Here is a 20,501-nt window from a genome sequence, read left to right as displayed (position 1 = left end):
CAGAGTGCAGTTTTTCTACTGTTCTGTATTATTTTCATCATTTTCGCTGCACAAAATTGCAAATTTCATTTTCAGTGTGTGATGTGGATGTGGCAGCCAGACACGGGTTACTTTTTAGTATATTGCACTTTGAGGGCTTATTATGTGAAGAATGTAATATCCGCATCTATCAATCGATGTTGAGAGATTTTATTATATTTGGCGCATGGGACACCTTTAAGCCACACCCCTTTCCCGTGAAGACACACCCCTTTGTCCAACGAGGTGTAAAATGGTTAGAAAAGTGCATTTTTGAACCCCTATAATGACACCCCAATGCCCGGGCCCCTCATTCCGGATCCCTGCACCGCCGGCACTGCATCTTCCCGTTGCCCTGATCAAAACATCTGGCAACAGGGGTGGGGGGAACAGCCAATAGCAGGCCACAATGGGGATGAGCCTCCCTAGCATCGCCTGCTATTTGGGCACGGGCATGGGGGGGTTCAAAAATGCAGTGCACAGCATGTATGCCAGATTTTTTACACAAACTGCGCAAAAAATAGACATTTTTAATAGTAAATCAGACGCTATGTAGAGCATATCTACACATGTTTTGCCAATTGCAGGTTCTATATTAGGAAAATCCATATACTACTTAGACTTGGAACACCATTTTTTTCTTAGAAAATAAGTTAATAACATTCGAAACCCAGTTTTTCTGCAATAAATCTCCAAATCCCCTGCATAGATATGAATGGCATTGTTAAAATTCTGCCCACCTTAAGCCACCACTAGGGGGAGCTTACTGTATTTGAACTCAGTGATATATCTGTCTTCATAAAAAGTTGTTTTCCTGGCATTTGCATATTGATAGGTTATCAATATGAGATGGATAGGAGTCTGACTCCCGGGACCCCCGCCGATCAGCTGCACGAAGATGTTGCGGTGCCCCATGAGCACTTAGGTCTCTTCCTAGGCTATGTGACATCACGTTCATCGGTCACGTGACCTAGGCGCAGCTCAGTCCTAATCAAGTGAATGGGGCTAAGCTGCAATACCAAGCACAGCCGCTATATAGGGTACAACGCTGTGCCGCCGCTTCCTCAAACATCTGATTGGTGGGAGTCGGACACCCGCTGATCTCATATCCTGAGGATAGGTCATCAATATGTAAATCCTGGAGAACCCTTTTAAAAGGATGTGATCTGCTGGTATTGCCCTACAAACCACCAGGAGTACCTGACAGTTTGGCTCCTCCTATACCTGGAGGTGTTCTTATTTCCTCCGCTGATGTCTGATTTAATCAAAAATAGGAGGAATGAATGGATTACGGCCGCTCATGCACCTTTCTTCACTTTGCGGGCTCAGTTCTAAAGACCGGGATCAGCATCTATCAGACTTTGGGGGCATATCCTAGCGATGTGCCCCCCATGTCTGAGATGAAACAACCCCTTTAATGGCATGTGACTGCTGCAGGACTGGCGGAGATCTTCCTTTTTCTTTGGGGCATCAGTCAAGACAGGAGGATCAGGATTTGTATGTGGCAAGCATGCCTTCTTTTCTCAACATGTCCACCATCTTGACATATACCACCTGCAATTCAGGCAGATTTTTGGCAAAATAAGGCATTTGCTGAGGCAATTAAGGACACCACCAAGTACTTAAAGAGCTGATCGAACAGGTACTCTTCCTGGTGGTTTGGGGACAATATCCAGCTTGACCCTGACCCCCGCCAATCAGCTGTATGAGACCCCTCATGAGCTGTAGAAGAGGAAATCTGAAGCTAATGAAACATGAGAGCTAATGAAGGCAGCAGCATCCTGGATACACAGACCTCACATCCAGCATGTATCAGTGGAAGGGACACATCCTCATAAAAAAAATATTAAATATATGAGCAGGTTACAAATGGAATATCAGGGAGTATGAAAACGAATGACTGACGATTGGTATGCAAATTAGCTCTATTTCCTAAAGAAAGCTGCACCTCTAGCTCCACCTGCTGGAAGGTGGCACAGCTTTTTTTCTTTTGGAAAGGGCGCTAATTTGCATTTATATATACATAATCGTTATTTTATGTCAAAGGTATTCAAAGCCTTTAAAAAGGGACCTGTCCCCTCTCCAGACATGTCCGTTTTAGTGACTACTTGCATTCCCCATGTGGTGGAGCATTTGTCCTTATCGCTCTATATTACTCTTTTATTCCTACTAGAAGTTTAAGTGAATTGTGATCAGTCTGCAGTGAAGGTCCAGGTGAGTGTTACTATTTGAGGGCGTGTCTCCTCTCCTAAATGAGAGACTTCCATCTATAGACTACACCACTCACAAAAAGTTTGGGATATTTGGCTTTATGGTGAAATTTATGAAAAATTTAAAAAGTTCACGGTACAATGATATTATATCATGAAAGTTGGGCATTTAAGTAGAAGCAGCAATAGTGATTTCCTCATCTCAAACAATTTATTGAAACAAAGCCAGCAACAGTGGTGGGTATACCCCCACAAAAAATGTCACTGTCTAAAAAACACCAAAGGCTCGTTTGGTGACAACAGTGGCTGATGCATAGTGCTCTCCTTGATGTCTGCAACATCGTTGGTGGCCATCATTTCTGCTCAGCGTGAATCAACTTTCATCAGTGAACAGCACTGAGGCCCAGTGGTCCCTCGTCCAACGTAGATGCTCCCTGGCCCATGCCAGCCTATGTGATCAGGTATCCTTGCAGGTCATCTAGCATGCAGACCACTTTGATGTAAATGGTTTTGAATGGTCTGACATGACACTTGGGTGCTTCTCACCTCCCTTAAATCTGCCTGGAGTTGTGTGGCATTCATTATTCGGTTCTGCAGGGCATTGTTCACAATGAAGCGGTCATCACTATGGGATGTAGCCAAAGAACGTCCACTTCTCTGCCTTTTTATGACTCTTCCAGTCTCTATGTATCTTTGTTCCATCATGCTGATGACACTTTGTGACACTCTAAGGTCAGTGGCAACTTCCAACTGAGAACATCCTGCTTGAAGACTCGCAATGGCGAGGTACTGTTGATCAATTGTTAGGTGTTGTCTTGGTCTCATGATGTCAAAATGTAAACAGCATGATGAGGAGGACTCTTTAAATACCAATTCTAATTGAACCAGGAAATTTCTAGGGGGATTCATGGATCAAACACCTGTTGTGAACTTTGCTGTTAAGCACCTTGTTAGAGAACAGCAAGTTGTGCAAAAAGTACTGCAACATTAAACAGTTGGGCATGTGCATTCAAAAGTTTAGAGAAGGTCACATTAGGTTCACCTGTAGGACATCTGTTCCGTATTTTAGAAATGCAGCGATCGTTACCAGTGTGTACATAGCCCGAGATTACATGAACATGGGTAAGGGTACATGTGAAAATAAGATATGGATGGCTAAGCCATCCGTGAGAGTCGCTTTCCAGCTTGAAATGTGCCAGATTGTTAATACAAATGTCTGCGCTGAGTCGTATAATTATACCTAATTACACATATATGTATAAACACTTGTAGGCAAGATGAATGACGTGATGCAAGTCACAGGCAATTAAACCTTAGCAAATGTTCGTGGGCTCTTTTTTTTGTTATCTTGTCTAAACATGAAGGAACTCTATAGTGACTACTGTTATTAGACATCAGCATCTGTTTTTATGTAAATTTGGGAGTTTGTGTGTGTAACTTAGACCTCGGCATATGCTCCATTACAGCTTCCGGCGCATGCGCCATACATATCTGTAGGCCGCCATACACACAGGCTTCCATAATTCAGTACGAAATCCATTGTTAGCTTATATTGGGGAGGAGGGGGTCTGTAAGGGTTTATTGAGCTTTGTCATTTCAGTAGCAAGAATAATACTGCATGCTTCATTAGTGTTAGGCCTCATGCACACGACCGTATGTGTTTTGCGGTCCGCAAAAAAAACTAATGTATGACGTCTCTATGGCATCAGTTTTTTTGCGGATCCATTGTAATAATGCCTATCCTTGTCCGCAAACTAGAAAAAAAATAGGACATGCACTATTTTTTTTGCGGGGCTACGGAACGGACATACTGATGCGGACAACTCATGGTGGGCTGTCCGCATTTTTTGCGGACCCATTGAAATGAATGAGTCCTCATCCTATCAGCAAAAAAAAAAGGAAACGGACAAGGAAACAGAATACGGTCATGTGCATAAGGCCTTAGTGTCAAAAGTGATGTAAACCTTGACTCACAGTGCAGATGTGAACATAGCCATACGCAGAATGGAGTCCAAATTCTCTGACGTGACTGCTTAGTAGAAATCTAACAGGGGGAGATTTATCAAAACTTTTGCAATTGAAAGGTTGCAGCTTTCATTTCTTAAAGAGCATCTGTCAGCAGGTTTGCACCTATGACACGGGCTGACCAGTTACATGTGGACTTGGCAGCTGAAGGCATCTGTGTTGGTCCCATGTTCATATGTGCCTGTATGGCTGAGAAAAATTAGGTTTTATTATATGCAAATGAGCTTGTAGGAGCAATGGGGGCGTTGCCATTACACTTAGAAGCTCGGCGCACTCTGCAGATGACATGCCCTCTGCACTTTGATTGACAGGGCCAGATCTGATGACATTTTCATTGCTTGCCCCTGTCAATCAAAGTGCAGAGGGAGCGTCAGTTGCAGAACATCTAGGTGTAATGGTAACGTCCCCGTTGCTCCTAGAGGCTCATTTGCATGTATTATTACATCATTTTTCTCAGTAATGCGGGCACATAGGAACATGGGACCAACACAGATGCTGTCAGCTGCCAAGCGCACATGCAACAGGTCAGCCAGTGTCATAGGTACAAATCTGCTCACAGATGCCCTTTAAATAGTTATAACTTTGCCATGGCCATCAAATGGTAAAAGAAAAAAACAAACAAACAAACTTAAACTCACCATTAGGGACCAAGCTGCGTTTAAGCTCTTTTATTTTTCTAAGCCATTCAATGGCCATGGCAAAGTATGTCTTTGTATTGGGATACCCCTTTAAATGTCCGATTTGCAATTGTTTGGAAATGCCTCCAGTTTTCCTTTACCCTAATTTTTATTAATCTCCCGTCTCATATTCTACTTAAATGGACATTCCCGTTTCAGCAAATAAATGCCCATCATGTGACAGAAAATATTTTTATCCAATGGAAATTTAATGAAGGCAAGCAACCTGCAAAGAATTGATACAGAACGTATATTGAGAATTGTTTTAATTTTTCATTAAGCACTGAATAACATTTATTTGCCAAAGTCATAATATCCCTTTAAATTTCAGTATTTGGGGCTCACAGTTTCCAGGTAAAAGGAGCCCCCCCCCCTTGTTTGTGCACATTTTCTTGTCTGTGTGTCCCCCTTCCCCTGGCTTTCCAAACATTTGTGACTATGACATTGCATTGGATAGATGATTTTCTGGATATGTTTTTGTGAAATATTTTTTCATGTCTGTTATTCAGCATTAAAAGGTTGGCATGTACAGTGGTCCCTCAAGTTACAATATTAATTGGTTCCAGGACGACCATCGTATGTTGAAACCATTGTAAGTGGAGTAATTGGTTTAAAAGCCCCCAAATGTCATCCAAAATAAGAGAAAATGGAGATTTAAGAACAATAAGCCAATAACTAAAACGGATAAAACAAGTCCTTACAGAGAACAGTCAGCAATAGCTGCTAATTAGTAACTAATACAACTATTTTTCCAGACAAGTGGCCTTGATTGTTTGGATCTGAGTCTGAGCCATTGTATGTTGAGTCTAGTTTCAACTTACGATAGGTCAGAAAAATATTGTATCCTGAGGCCATCGTATCTTGAGGAATCACTTGTACACCGGATAAGTGATAAATGAATAATGACTGAGGGCCTAATCTCTGGGACCCCCTCTAAGTGAGTGGCAGCGGTGGTGTGCATGCGCTATTAATGTTTTGTTCACTTCCGTGGGATTTTGATGTACTTGGCAATTCCATTGAAATGAATGGAGTGGTGGTCACCCATGTGCTCTATTCACATGAGGGACTCTAATGATCGGTGGGGTTCCTAGTGGTTGTACTGCCAGCCATCATACATCGGCGATAATTGGTGTTCATGGGCCAACCCGTTTGTGCATAAAGTAATCACTCATGTTCTACGTAAGTTTAGTTGTGTTTAGGTATGAGAGTCTTGGATAGCTTTCTAGAAATTCAGACTATAGGGTTAAGGATTATCAATGAAGGAGACCACAGTGATGACCAGTGGTCAATAGAATTAGAAGACGCGTGGGAGTTTAATAGATTTAACGGGATCCTAACTGGATGTTATTATTTGTTGAATGCTATGTGTCTCAGACAAGCTAAAGGTGAACTGTAAAATGGACAGCTTGTGCATCAACAACTTGGTCAACACCAACATCAGCCAATCATCTGCCATTTCACGATCAAGCCCAGTACAATAATGACCTGTACCAAGATGGGAAATAAGAAGAGCAGAGGTACAACAAGACAGCAAGGATTTTGAAAGATGAATTGTTGGTGAATGACCAAAGCAAATACTTTAAAATACAGTGGCTGTCTACTATGGATACCAGTGGTAGGCACCTGGAAACCCTCTAGTCCTCAATGTGAGGCCTATTGCAACCTTCTTCAGTCTGATTACTGTATAATACCTGACCCATGAGTGTGCACTGCTGTCCATATTCATAAACTGAGCCTGGTGGCCTTGTGTCCCAAGCAGAGAGGTGACCTTACAGGTACTATCATGGTCATTAGTGAATAGGAGATATAAATTCAGTAGAGGACACTTGAGTTTCTGATCTCACGCAAACTATAATGGAGGGGGCAGTAGAGAGATGGGTTCCCATGGACAGTCAACAGGAGACATAAGTTGACAAGAGTAACACTTATTAGGCCAACAGCTATGTCTAGTGCACCCTCCATACACAAACATGCTCAGCCATTGGAGAAGAGTCTAGAGGCCCCATAAAGATTACATGGTCAACGGTCTCTGCTGAAATTGATATTGGCCAACATTTATCTAATTAGTATGACCAGCTTAATATGTAGCCTTTGGATGGAGTCAATGAGCCACAAAATGTGGTAGGTTGACTACCGGTTGGGTGTACTCTTGGGATACACAAGTACGGTTCATGATATATAGCACACTGGTGCACCATAAATATCCCCCAACCTCTAGGAAATAAACATGAAATATAGGAGTACTATAGTCTACAGACTAATGACGACATGTGCCATGGCTCAAGCAGAAGTGTACAGTATGCAAGCTGTATTATATGTAAATTGCCTGGTATTCTGTTTTGATTTTTGCTTCATACTAATATTTCCACCAGAACCATAAAATTGCATTTTTCTCTTCACTTTACCTGTGGTAAGTGCTGTAAATAATGACCAAGTGGATGAGCTATTTCAGCCTTGCAGATGTTCATGGTCCTCCACCAGAGACTTCATATATATCAAAATAATGTGGTCTCTGGATGTTTATTTTATTTCCGATGCGTTTGAGGACGCTCGTCCCAGCTCTGATTTATTGTTAATGGAGGTGCACTCTCTGGTTTGAAGAATTTCTGGAATTTTCATTATTGACATTTTTAAAGTGTCATTTTACTCAAGGGCAAAGTATTGATCAGAATGCATAATTTTTATTTTTTTTCTTCCCAACCAAGTTTTAAATTGCATCGCAGCTCAGCTCAGCTACTCCTGGTTTTACCCAAATAATGTAACAGAATGTGGTCGCTTCAGCATTCTTGGTTCTTCATACAAGTTTCTTCTCAAATTTGATGACATCATCATACCTGCTTGCATATGGTATTGTGCCAGTTTAACTGTTTTAACCTGGGTTTTACCCAAATAATGTAACAAAATGTGACCACTTTAGCATTCTTACTTACTGTCTGGATCTCCGTACAAGTTTCTTCTCAACTGTGTTGACATCATAAATATTGGTGATGACATCATCATACCTGCTCACGTGTGGTATTGTGCCAGTTTAACAGTTTTAACCCGGGTTGTACCCAAATAATGTAACAATATGTGACCACTTCTGCATTCCTACTTACTGTCTGGTTCTCCGTACAAGTTTCTTCTCAACTGTGTTGACATCATAACTATTGGTGATGACATCATCATACCTGCTCACGGTTGGTTTTGTGCCAGTTTAACTAACTAGTTTCGCTTTGGAATTCCTATTCCTTATTTTCTAAATGTTTTATTTTTAACCTTTTAACACTTGGACATCACTGATATCTGTTCCCCATGACTTGAAATTCATTAGTTGTCCTCATTTTCTTCTGTGCTTGCCTATTTATTAACTCCTCTATTCTTTGCTTGACTTTTCATTTTGCACTACTACTTTAAATGTTGGCATCTATACTACGAATGTCACCTTAGATATGGAGGGTCTCTAGGCTCTTGCAAAAAAGTGGAACCTTGGATTGGAGGAGATACAGGAGCCTGTGACATCTCTAGCCAACATGAAAGTCCTGGGACTTGATGGCCTTCTGGCCATGATCTAGGAGCAGATAGGTGAGGTCTTAGTACTGTCTCTCTCAGAGGTTTTTATATCAGCAAGTGATGGTCAAGGTTTACCAGATTCTTTGAGGAAGGCTGTGATTCCGTTCTTACCCAAACACAATACAGACCCTGTGATACCTGACTCCATTATAGACCTATCTCTTTCTTACTGTTGATGTGAAGATTATGGTCAAAGTCTTGGATATGTGTTTTTCCAAAATGAAAACAATTAGCTACCCTGGCTTTATGCTGAATAAATTAACTACCATCAATATTATTGTATTATTATTGGGCCCAAGATTATTATTTTTGGCCCGAGGTGACTTAATTATTGTAGTATTGGACTATTTTGGGCCCAAGGGGACTTCAATGACGGGATCAACATACCTATTTGGCTAATATCATCATAGTCTGTATCACTTCATTTTAGGCCTATTTCAGACAAGTGGAAAATTAAAAAATATCTTTGCACTATGTTAGCCAGTAAATAGAAGATAAAATTTAAATAAATCAAAAAATAATAATAAATAAATAAATTGAGGGAAAGGCGGAGCACAGCATTATAATGATTTCTAATGCTGTCTGTCTCTGCATTATCTCACTTCTACAGCATTATGTCAATATAATTCAGTACTTGCACGGTCCGGCAGAGACGCACAGGATTATAAATCAATATGATGCCATGTGATTCTGTGAAATGAGCAGTGTCCATAACGGGAAATCACGCTGCCACACATAGTGTTTTCCACACTGGACACGCTCGTCTGAAAGAGGCCTTACTTTCTAAATGTAAAATTTCAGTAAAGTTTGATATAACCCGATGGCGATTAGTGGATCTAAGGAGGGAGCTGCTTTTTCCATGGCACAGCCTGTCTCTCAAGTAATGAAAGTGAACGGGGATGTGTTGTGACCTGCGAGATGCCATGAAGAGAAGGTTGCAAGACACCCAACTGACAGGTTGCGTCAATTTGCAAAGCATTGAGATATCATAATGTGTGTGGCAGTTAAAGAAGCCCCAGCCTTAAAGGGATTAAGTATAAGTATTACTTAAGTTGATCCTCTTTAACTTCTTAAGGTGGAAGTCCAGGGTTTTAACATGGTCCCTGCTCAGAAGTTCAGAGGGTGTCATAGCCGCCAGGCTTCTGCCCGGATGTGGCCACGGCACATGGACGGTGAAATCCTGGAAGCGCTGTGCTCCTGAGGCCCAAGCGAAGGAGTTGGGTTGTTGTGGCAGCCTTGGGCCCCAAGGATCGTTGCCATAGGAACACAGCAAGTCTCCCATAGACTGCCATAGTTATTCATTGCAGTGTATGGGAGAAGCGATCAGATGAATTTAAAAAAGATGAATTTAAAAAAGTGAAAAAATATATAAAAATTCAAATCACCCCCCTTCCCATATAAAAAATAAACAATAAAAAAGAAAGATCAAAGGCATCAGTGTATCCCAGAAACTATTAAAATATAAATGTATTTCTCTCATATTGTGAATGCCGTATTGGGGAAAAAAAATCTAAATGGTTGATTGACAGTTTTTTTGTTGCTTCACCTTCCAAAATAATGGAATAAAAAGTGATCAGAAAGCTAAACACACGGCACAATCGTGTCAATTACAGATCGGCCTGCAAAAATTTAGCTTTGTACAGCTCCATAGACATAATATATATTAAAAAGTTGTGGTGCAAAGGCAAAATAATTTTTTTCAAAGTTTTCCTATTTTTTATGTATTAAAACACAATACAAGAGATCACCATAAAAACGAAACCCATAAAACTATTGTGGAATTTTTTTCCCTATTCCACCCCCAGCTTCCTACTACATCCCATGCAAAATAAGATGGTGCCTTTGGAAAATGCAACTGCAAGAAACAGGCCCTCCTATGTCTCTGTGAATGGAAAAGTAAAAACGTTATGGCGCTGGGAATGCAGGGAGTGAAAACGAGAACACACAAAAAAAAAAAAAGTTAAATAGCTTGGTCCCTAAGGGGTTAATGTTCCCTCCACAGGCAAGCTCTAGAGGACACTGATGGGTCTACGTGCTACTCTGCTCTTGTATGCCATTAGATGCTTCTTTCCCATTTACTGTATATTATGTTGCTGTTACCGTATCCTAATGTGACCTCGAGATGCCGTGTACAGTAATGATGTGCGCGCTTGAAAATAAAATGTATCATCACATTTATGGTTCTGCCTTCGAACTTTTCTCGTATTCCAAGCATAGTGACAGTTGCTTTCCTTTGATCCGTCTCAGACGCACGGATAAGACGTTCCCTTTTCATGGTACATCTGCTCATTTTACTGTTAATCCATTTTTAAACATGCTGATGAGGATAGATCTATGTATATAGTTCTGTGAAATATACGAAAGCTGTATGGTGGCGGTAGTATGTGATGTGCACGCAATGATGTATCTTCACTAATCCAGTTCTGGTGTGGATTTGTGCACATTCTCCTTGGTGAGTGACATACAGAGTATTTTATCTTTTTTTGTGAATTAAAAACATATTCCAAAAATACCTTTTTTAGAAAATGAGAATCAGACATTTTATATTCCATGACAATGTCTTGTTTACTAAAGATAAAATCAGCCCTGTATCTCGCACGTTCATGATGCATCAGGATGTCTTCAGTTCAGTCTTTTTGACTTTTCAGGACGGAGATTATACCGCAGCATGCTACGGTTTTATCTCCAAAATTCCAGAACACTTGCCGGAATTCCGGATTTGGAATTTTTTCCCATTGACATGCATTAATGCTGGATCCGGCCCCGAGTGTTCCTGCAAAACTGATCCTGCATTGCGGTCTGACCGCAAAAAAATAGTAAAGAAAAAAAAATGCCGGATACGTTTTTCCGGATGACACCGGAGAGACGGATCCAGCATTTCAATGCATTTGTCCTACGGATCAGGATCCTGATCCGTCTGACAAATGCCATCAGTTTGCATGCGTTTTGATGGATCCGGCAGGCAGTTCCGGCGACAGAACTGCTTTTCGGAATCCTCTGCCGCAAGTGTGAAAGTAGCCTAAGTGTGTCCTTTCTGCTGGAGCTCTTTCCCTATCACTAATCACGAGCATGATGAACTTTATTTTATTCATTTATTTATTTATTTTGATTGAGACGTTTCATTATTGTGAAAAAGTAGTAAAAAAATAAATAAAAATAATATATATATATATACATACACACGTTTGGTATTGCTTTAATCGTATACTAGTTATGTCGCATGATGAATGATATAAAGTGCAACAGCAAGCTGCCTTTTTTCCCCAAAAATGTTATTGTTGTGCACAGGAGCGTAGCTAGAAATGACGGGGCCCCATAGCTAAAATAAATTATGCCACTCGCACTGCCACTTGAATTATTATTTTTCTAAATCCTCAGCCAGCAGCCCGGGCCCCATAGCCATTGCTATGGCGATCCCTACGCCACTGGTTGTGCAGTATGTACCCCAAAATGATGCCATTGAAAAATACAGTCCATTCTGCAAAAAACAATCCCTTATCCGTTCCATGGAAAATAAAACGGAAAGTTAAAGTGAAAAAAATCCCTGCGACCTTAGCGCCAAAATAGTGCCTTAGCTGCATTAGGGGTTAAAGTGACCACCCCTATCCAAAGGATTTGGGATAATTATCTCATTGGTGAGCGTTCTTATCCAGAGGAGCAGCAGGTAAAGTGTGCTCACTACCGCCCCATTCATTCTCTAAGGGACTGTCGGAGAGCAGAAAAAAAAAAGCAAATAAATACATTGATATTGTCATTTTAGGCAAAATCGCCTGGCCAGAAGTGTGACCCAGTGTTATCTGCCCAGACTTTATATTATACGTATTACCTTTCATTGTAATCTTTTCCTTCTGATGATTGAGGTAACTGCTGCTCCTGCCTCCATTATACAGAATAATGACATAAAAATACGTTAAGAAAGAAATGACTACCAAATATGTAAAAGAAAAGTGTTCAAATTATTTTCTGTTGACTACTTTTCTGCGTGAATTCAGTAGAGGATCCATTATGTATCTATGTTACAGACTAAGGCCTAGTTCACACGAACGTATGGCTTTTATAGTTTTTTGCGGTCCGTTTTTCACGGATCCGTTGTTCCGTTTTTGAGTTCCGTTGTGTTTCCGTTTCCGTTCCGTTGTTCCGTTCCGTTTTTCCGTATGCCATGTACAGTTTACAGTAATTACATAGGAAAAATTGGGCTGGCCATAACATTTTCAATAGATGGTTCAGAAAAAACGGAACGGAAACGGAAGACATACGGATGCATTTCCGTATGTGTTCCGTTTTTTTTGCGGATCCATTGACTTGAATGGAGCCACGACCCGTGATTTACGGCCAAATATAGGACAAGCTCTATCTTTCAACGGAACGGAAAAACGGAAAAACGGAAACGGAAGGCATACGGAACACATTCCGTTTTTTTTGCGGAACCATTGAAATGAATGGTTCCGTATACGGACCGTATACGGAACACAAAAAAACGGCCCGTACACCCGCAAAAAAAACGTTTGTGTGAACTAGGCCTAAGGCCCCTTTATTAACACCCCACCCCCTTCCTTTTAATACATGTTTTAAGTCATGGTCATTATACTACTATCAGCTGCCATTCAATCTGTTACAGCGGCAGCTGCAAGCCACTGCTGGCCCGCAAGGGTACCTGAGCCATATGTTCCTAAGCTTACTAAGTTCCTGTACAGCTGTGCTGTATTCTGTCTGCCCGTGTACTGACTTTCTGCCTGTTTACTGTACTCTGACCTTCCGTTGCCTGACCTTCCGTTGCCTGACCTGACCTGTGCCAGACCTCCGTATAGATCCTAAGCTATCTACCGTGACCTTGGACCTGTTCCCCTTTTGCATGCCCTGACCTCAGCCTGTCCCTGACCACGATTTTGACTGCCTCTTGGTGTCAATCATACAGAGACTACTCTGGGAAGTAGTAGCCAGCAGCGAAGTCCATATCCTTGTATATGGGTTAAAGGGTGAATATCAGGGAACTGCCAGGGTAACGCCCTTTGGATTTGACGATGGCATATGGGAGCTCAAAAACTTGGAAGCGCGTGTTCCCGGGTGTGCACAGCTCGCCCTGGCGGGGTTTGGGAAGGCAGATAGTGTATGCAGCAGGCTCGTCCTCCTGAATGATCCAAAACGACCACAGATATGTTTCTATGGAGAACCTACCTGTGACGTGGCTCCATAGGAACATAGCATAAGGCCCCTTGCAGACGAGCGTGAGCGGAATAGTTGCGGATGCATTTAGTGAAAAATGCGTGATTTCACAAGCAAGTTCATTCAGTTTTGTATGTGATCGCGTTAAGTTCAGTATTTTTTTTGCGCCGGTGCAATGCGATTTAATGCGTTTTGCATGCACGCGCGTGCTAAAAAACGGAAGGTTTACAAACAACATCTCTTAGGGCTCTTTCACGCTTGCGTTCTTGTCTTCCGGCATAGAGTTCCGTCGTCGGGGCTCTATGCCGGAAGAATACTGATCAGGATTATCCTAATGCATTCTGAATGGAGAAAAATCCGTTCAGGATGTCTTCAGTTCCGGAACGGAAAGTTTTTTGGCCGGAGAAAATACCGCAGCATGCTGCGCTTTTTGCTCCGGCCAAAAATCCTGAAGACTTGCCCCAAGGCCGGATCCGGAATTAATGCCCTTTGAAAGGCATTGATCCGGATCCGGCCTTAAGCTAAACGTCGTTTCGGCGCATTGCCGGATTCGACGTTTAGCTTTTTCTCAATGGTTACCATGGCTGCCGGGACGCTAAAGTCCTGGCAGCCATGGTAAAGTGTAGCGGGGAGCGGGGGAGCAGTATACTTAACGTCCGTGCGGCTCCCGGGGCGCTCCAGAGTGACGTCAGGGCGCCCCACGCGCATGGATCATGTGATCGCATGGCACGTCATCCATGCGCATGGGGCGCTCTGACGTCACTCTGGAGCGCCCCGGGAGCCGCGCGGACTAAGTATACCGCGCCCCGCTCCTACTATGGCAACCAGGACTTTAATAGCGTCCTGGCTGCCATAGTAACACTGAAAGCATTTTGAAGACGGATCCGTCTTCAAATGCTTTCAGTACACTTGCGTATTTCCGGATCCGGACAACGCAAGTGTGAAAGAGGCCTTAGCAACCATCCGTGAAAAACGCAGCCCCATTCACATCCATGGGGTCAGCGTTGCGTGAAAATAGCTGAATATAGAACATGCTGCGATTTTCACGCAATGCCTGAAAAATAACGCTCATATACACAGCCCTATAGAAATGAATGGGTCCGGATTCAGTGCGGGCACAATGCGTTCGCATCACGCATTGCACCCGCGCGGAATACTCGCTCGTCTGCAATGCTAATCCATTAGGGTCTATGAGAGAAGCAATCTAGTGATTGCTTGTTCAAGTTCCCTAGAGGAGCTATTAAAAAGTAAAAAATGAAAAATGTGAAAAATATTAAAAATCAAATCACCCCAAAATAAACAATATAAAAATTAACGTAGTGCGCATTGCCACATGTGAAAACAGCCATACTATTAAAATATAAAAATATTTATCCCATACGGCAAACTGCGAAATGGAAAACAAAGTCAAAATGGCCGATTTTGCCTTTTTTGGGTCGCTTCACCTTTCACAAAAAATGTAATAAAAGTTATCAAAAAGTCATACACACTCCAAAGGGGTATCAATGAAAATAAGCACCAAAAAGTTATAGGGGTCAGAATATGGAGATGAAAAAAAAATTTTTTTTTTCAAGGTTTTTGTTTTTTTCTGTATTAAAACGCAAGAATAACTATACAGATGTATCGTTGTAATCATACTAACCTGGAGAATGAAGGCAACGGGTCAGTAAAAATAAAATAAAGGCAACACAGTAAAAATAAAACCCATAAAGCTGTGCCAGAATTAAGTTTTTTATTTTTTTTTCCAATGACATCTCATTTGAATTTTTTTTGCAGCTGCACACTACAGCTTATGCATTATTAAATTGTGTCATTAGAAAGTACAACTTGGCCCGCAAAAAACAAGCCCTTATACGGCTATGTCTTTTATGTCTTAGATTAAAATTCCCTTAGCATGTAACAGTTCCTCCCCCTTCCTTAAAGGGGCTGCTTTGCATGTGAAATCTCGAGGGACGCATTGTAATTTTTATAGGAGCCATTTTGGGGAACATATAATGTATTAAATAACTTTTTTTTTTTTTTAGGGGAGGATAATATAGCAATTTCCACAAAAAGAATAGTGGTCTGCACTATTCTCGGGCCAATGCATTCAATATCAGAGGTGCTCAGGGGTAAAAGGTAGCAAACAAGTAGTACAAAATTGAAGGAAGCACTCACCAGTTCTATAAAGGCCAATTTATTATCTCCTTACATACACTGCAAAGGAATAGGAGCACAGCACGGGGCTAACAGCCGTTATATGTATAAATGACATAATAACTTTATTCTCTGGGTCATTATGATTACGGTGACACAAATTATATTGTTTTTTATGTTCTACGCCTTTCACCATAAACACTTTTTTTATTTTATTTTTTTACAAAATTATTTGTTTTTGTGTCGTCGCATTCCAGGACCCAGAACATTTTTATCTTTCTAACGGTGTAACTTTGTGACGGCTTGTCTTTTGGGAAATGATTTTTATTTTTCATTGCTACCGTTTTTTTATTGCTTTTTATTCTGTTTTAGTAGAGAAGATGAATAGAAGGCAGCAATTCTGGTTTTGTTTTTTGTTTTTTACTGTGTTTTTTTGTGACCTGTGAATAATGTACCATTTTTACAGTAAGGGTTGTTACAGATGCAGCACACCTAGGGTTGCCACTTTTCCCCAATAAAATACCACCCCTATTTACCTGGGTGAAAAGGTAGTGTAATTTTAACATATTTGACACCAGTGGTTTGTTCATTTTTTGCGTTTTGCTGCATTATTATTATTTTAACTCCAGTCATTTTTAAAATGAAATGCTGCAAAGGCCTCATGTGTGAATAGGTGTTCTGGAGTGAGCCCTTATGGAGAAACAAATAATCACAAAGCCAGGAAAACACTCTCCACCTTTTTTAGTGTTATCCCTCTACGCAGGAGCCTTTTGTAAAGCGAATTGAAAACGATCGTTTATGGTGACAGTCAGTGAAAGAATATGACTTTTCTGACTACCAAATATCTTTTTCATGGATAGATGTTATCACTATTACTGCAGCGTGTAACGGGTATTGCTAGAGAAGCAGTGTGTATATTTTACGCTATATATCGGTTATGGACAGGATAAGGACTGTGTAAAATTTAAACTTTATTGATTGTGTGTGGGGTGCAAATGTTTGGTGCGACTTTGACTCTGTGAGCTGGACGGTGGTAAACTTCTCTTGGTGTCAGTTAATGCCCTAATTAGGTGCGGAGGGGGATTAGATGGCAAGTGATCATCTTCTCACTCTATGTAACAAAGGGATACAGAGGATTGTACAATGTACAATACAACATTTCATTGTATTGTACATTGTATTGCATTGTATTGTACAGTGACAATAAAGGCATCTTATGATTGATACCATTCACTAAAGTCAATTTTATCCCCCCACCCTTCCCCCCAGGGATATGTGCAGTTACACAGGGAGAGAGGATCTTTGTCTATCCTCCCTGCAGTCTGTCAGCATGACCCGCACCGCACCCTCTTGTCCTCCACCCTGATTGAGATAAGAACCAAATGAAAGGGGTGGCCTCTTTAACCAGAAATATCTCAGGCTACAGTTGAGCTAGAGTCACAGTCTTGTTTTAAAATTGATAATCGAAGGATTGTGTTGCTAAGTGACGGTTAATCCTGGACTATGCTTTTAAAGAGGTTTCTCCCAGAAAGAGCACCAAACTTGTCCTCAGGTTGTATATGGAATTCAAGTGTTCAGTCTTACACAACCCATGTACATATATGGCACTGTTTATGGAAGAAAGCAGCCGTGTTTCTCTAATCACGGAAATTATTTTAATTTTTTTTTTAATTGGTATGGTCAAGGACTTATGGAAAAAGTGGGAATATCTGCAAATACATGATTCTAAAACAGGAGCCTCTTGAGCCACAGATGAGTTTGAAAGAGATACAACCCTCATGCAAAGGCCTACCAGTTATTTGGAGCTCTGATATGGAAACCATAGAAGTCTGTGGACTCATTTTATCTCTCAACCACTAGTTGTTGGTGTAGCTGAACCTGTTGCACTCAATCCCAGGTAGCTGCTGGCTTCCTGGTTGACTTTGCAAAGGAAGCACCTACCTAGGGTGGCAATAAGATGCTTAAAACCTGTTAAATGCCCCAATGCCACAAAGTTTAAAAATTGTAAATTTAATATATAATGCATCAAATTGGTAAGTTTCCCAGTATTTATCTACTGAATGGGGCATAATAATAATATAAATGTCAATTATTTCTCTCCATAGGCCACGAAAGAAGTAATAGAACGGGAAGCCCCAGGAATGGCCTTGGCAATGCTCATGGGATCCCTCAATGTTACACCCCTAGGAATGCTCTCTAGGTAAAACTCTACCGCCTACACAGCTGTGATGTTTGTCATTTGTCTATGTGTTGCACACGATTACTGTAAAATTAATTTCTACTTTCTTAAACTTTTTTTTTTACATAGATCTATAATAATTTATCATATTGGGAGTTAGAGCGATAGAGCCCCCAAATCCCCTGTGTAGACAAAAGTTTGTTGGCCACTAGAGGGAGCTTACTGAATACAAATCATTCTGTCAAAAAACAGCGTGCTGAATAAGACTGGTTAGCAAAGCCAGCAAGAAGTTCTCAGCATTACTTCAAACTGGCAGGATGCAAACCTGCAGAACTTCCTGCTTTCGTCAGCTTCTTGCTGGTTTTGCCAACCAGTCCCAGGATAGCTTGCTCTACTTAAAGAGGACCTTTCACTAGTTTAAAAAGTAAAAACTAACTATATCAGTGGGCAGAGCGGCGCCCAGGGGTCCCCCTGCACTTACTAGTATGTCTGGGCGCCGCTCCGTTCGCCCGGTATAGGCTCCGGTGTCTGCAGCTCCTTCTTTTGTAATGGGCGGAGTTTTTGTATTAGGGTTGTCCCTTGCTGCAGCGCTGGCCAATCGCAGCGCACAGCTCATAGTCTGGGACTCCCAGGCTATACAAAAACTCCGCCCAGTACAACAGAGGGAGCTGCAGACACCGGAGCCTATACCAGGCGAACGGAGCGGCGCCCAGACATACTAGTAAGTGCAGGGGGGGCCCTGGGCGCCGCTCTGGCCACTGATATAGTTAGTTTTTACTTTTTAAACTAGTGAAAGGTCCTCTTTAACTAACATAGAGAGAGGTTGTGTAGAGGGCATAACTACTGTAGAAGGAGCAGTATGGCTGGTGGAATAAGCACTGAAAAACATTACAGAGCAAAGCATGCTGGGCCTGGTTAGCAAATACAGTGGGAAGCTGATTAAAACAGGAAGTTCTTAATGTAAACATCCTGCCAGGATTCAGTAATGCTGAGAACAAGGGAAGGAAAGTGCTGACATGAAAAACTGGTATATGGGGCATAAATATGCAGTGTTTGGGATACCCTTTGCAGATACAAAAGATTTCATTTTGGGACAGAACCCTTTTAACTCAATGTCTGTACAGGCAATTTTGAGCTCCATCAAAAAAAAAAACTAATGGGGCTTAGGCCCCATAAGATATATATCAGCCAAATGCTTGTCCAGCTCCCGATCCTTCACACACATGCACACTCAACTGTGCAAAGAGTGCACGTGTTGGAATGGGTAGAAAGCTGCCCGCCCAACACCTCTGGCAGGCACTTAACTCCTCGAAGACTCAAGGATCGGGCAGTATAAATCATTCTGCTTTCTGGGGAGAGTCAGGAGGCCCCCATACACATTAATCGGTCAGCCGATCCTGACGAAATAGGCAGATTCAGCTGATATTTGTTTAATTGTATGGCCAACATTGGACTGCTTAAAAGATTGATACAGATTGAAATAAGCCCTGAATCTTGGACCGAAAAATGACATTCACATGAAAGGGTTATTCCTTTCTGGACATTTATGGAATATCCACCTTTGGGACCTCCACCTGTCTCAAGGACAGTGCCCCATCTCTTTTTTCCACTGTGAATGGAGAGGTGGCTGTGCATCTGTGTCTCTCTCCATTTACTTCTATTAGAGTTCCAAAAATAGCCAAGTATGCTTTTAGTCTGGGCTATGAAGCTGTCCCTCTGTGGTGGACATCAATAGCTGCCACGTTCTCTCCTCCTCCAGTTGTCTCTAATATGGATATGGAGCAGGGGGCTTAGGAGGTGAGATTTGGGCCACAACGCCAAGTCAGCCCTACCTTCAGCATGCTGCCTAGACTTCCTTTAATAATGACCCCTAAAGTTCCCTCATTACAATGTAACTGGCCAACAGCAGTGAAGAGGTTTGGGTTGGCCCTATGGTGCATTAGCCCACCGGGAAGATTCCCTGTAGGGTCTATGGTCAGTCCTTCATACAAGGTTTCAGCATGTTTTCTTAAGGTCTAATGTTTTTTGGCTAACTATGTCTTTGAAGGATCTGAAAGGCTTTATTAGACGACAGCATATACTTTAGTGATGCTCGGCTGTATTGTTGGTTCTTGCTCAGTGTTAATTTATGAAGGATGGCCATCATTGCTGATCAATATCTGCCATCACCTCCAGCGAGAATCACACTAACAGCTCCTAGTGGTTGAGGGTGGGGGATGTTTATCACGTTATCGGGAATGCAGTAAATGGATTTCCAGTAAAGTAGACATCTTTCATTCGTGATTTGGCCTGGGCAGAGACATTCATGCCAATAGTTTTAGTGTATTTATATAGGGGTGTGGTTGTAAGTATTGATCGACATGCAAAGATCATTGGGCTATAAGGTCTTAAGGCCTCGATTATTTTTCTTTCTGGTCGTGATCCACTCCCCTACGTACACAGGAGCTTAGCTATAGGGAAGCAGATGGTAACAGTTTCACCCAAGACATTGTGCCTGAGGGAGATCAAAGGCCGCATAAGAACCATCATAAGGCCCCATTC

The 20,501-nt window shown here is 41.7% G+C and overlaps 1 protein-coding gene across 13 annotated transcripts in view; it reads left to right on the top strand.

The window, feature by feature from the left end:
* Positions 1 to 20,501, top strand: part of GPHN (gephyrin) — a 260,432-nt gene that overhangs the window by 109,492 nt on the left and 130,439 nt on the right. For all 13 annotated transcript variants that reach the window (XM_044271635.1, XM_044271633.1, XM_044271629.1 and 10 more), the window contains exon 5: positions 17,887 to 17,981. In XM_044271635.1, the coding sequence (XP_044127570.1) occupies positions 17,887 to 17,981 (95 nt within the window). The remainder of the gene's footprint in view (positions 1 to 17,886; positions 17,982 to 20,501) is intronic.

The sequence above is a fragment of the Bufo gargarizans genome, chromosome 11, assembly GCF_014858855.1.
Source record: "Bufo gargarizans isolate SCDJY-AF-19 chromosome 11, ASM1485885v1, whole genome shotgun sequence".
In the NCBI taxonomy this organism is placed as follows: Eukaryota; Metazoa; Chordata; class Amphibia; order Anura; family Bufonidae; genus Bufo; species Bufo gargarizans.
The sequence above is the reverse complement of the archived record's forward strand: the minus strand, read 5'-3'. Positions and strand labels throughout refer to the sequence as shown.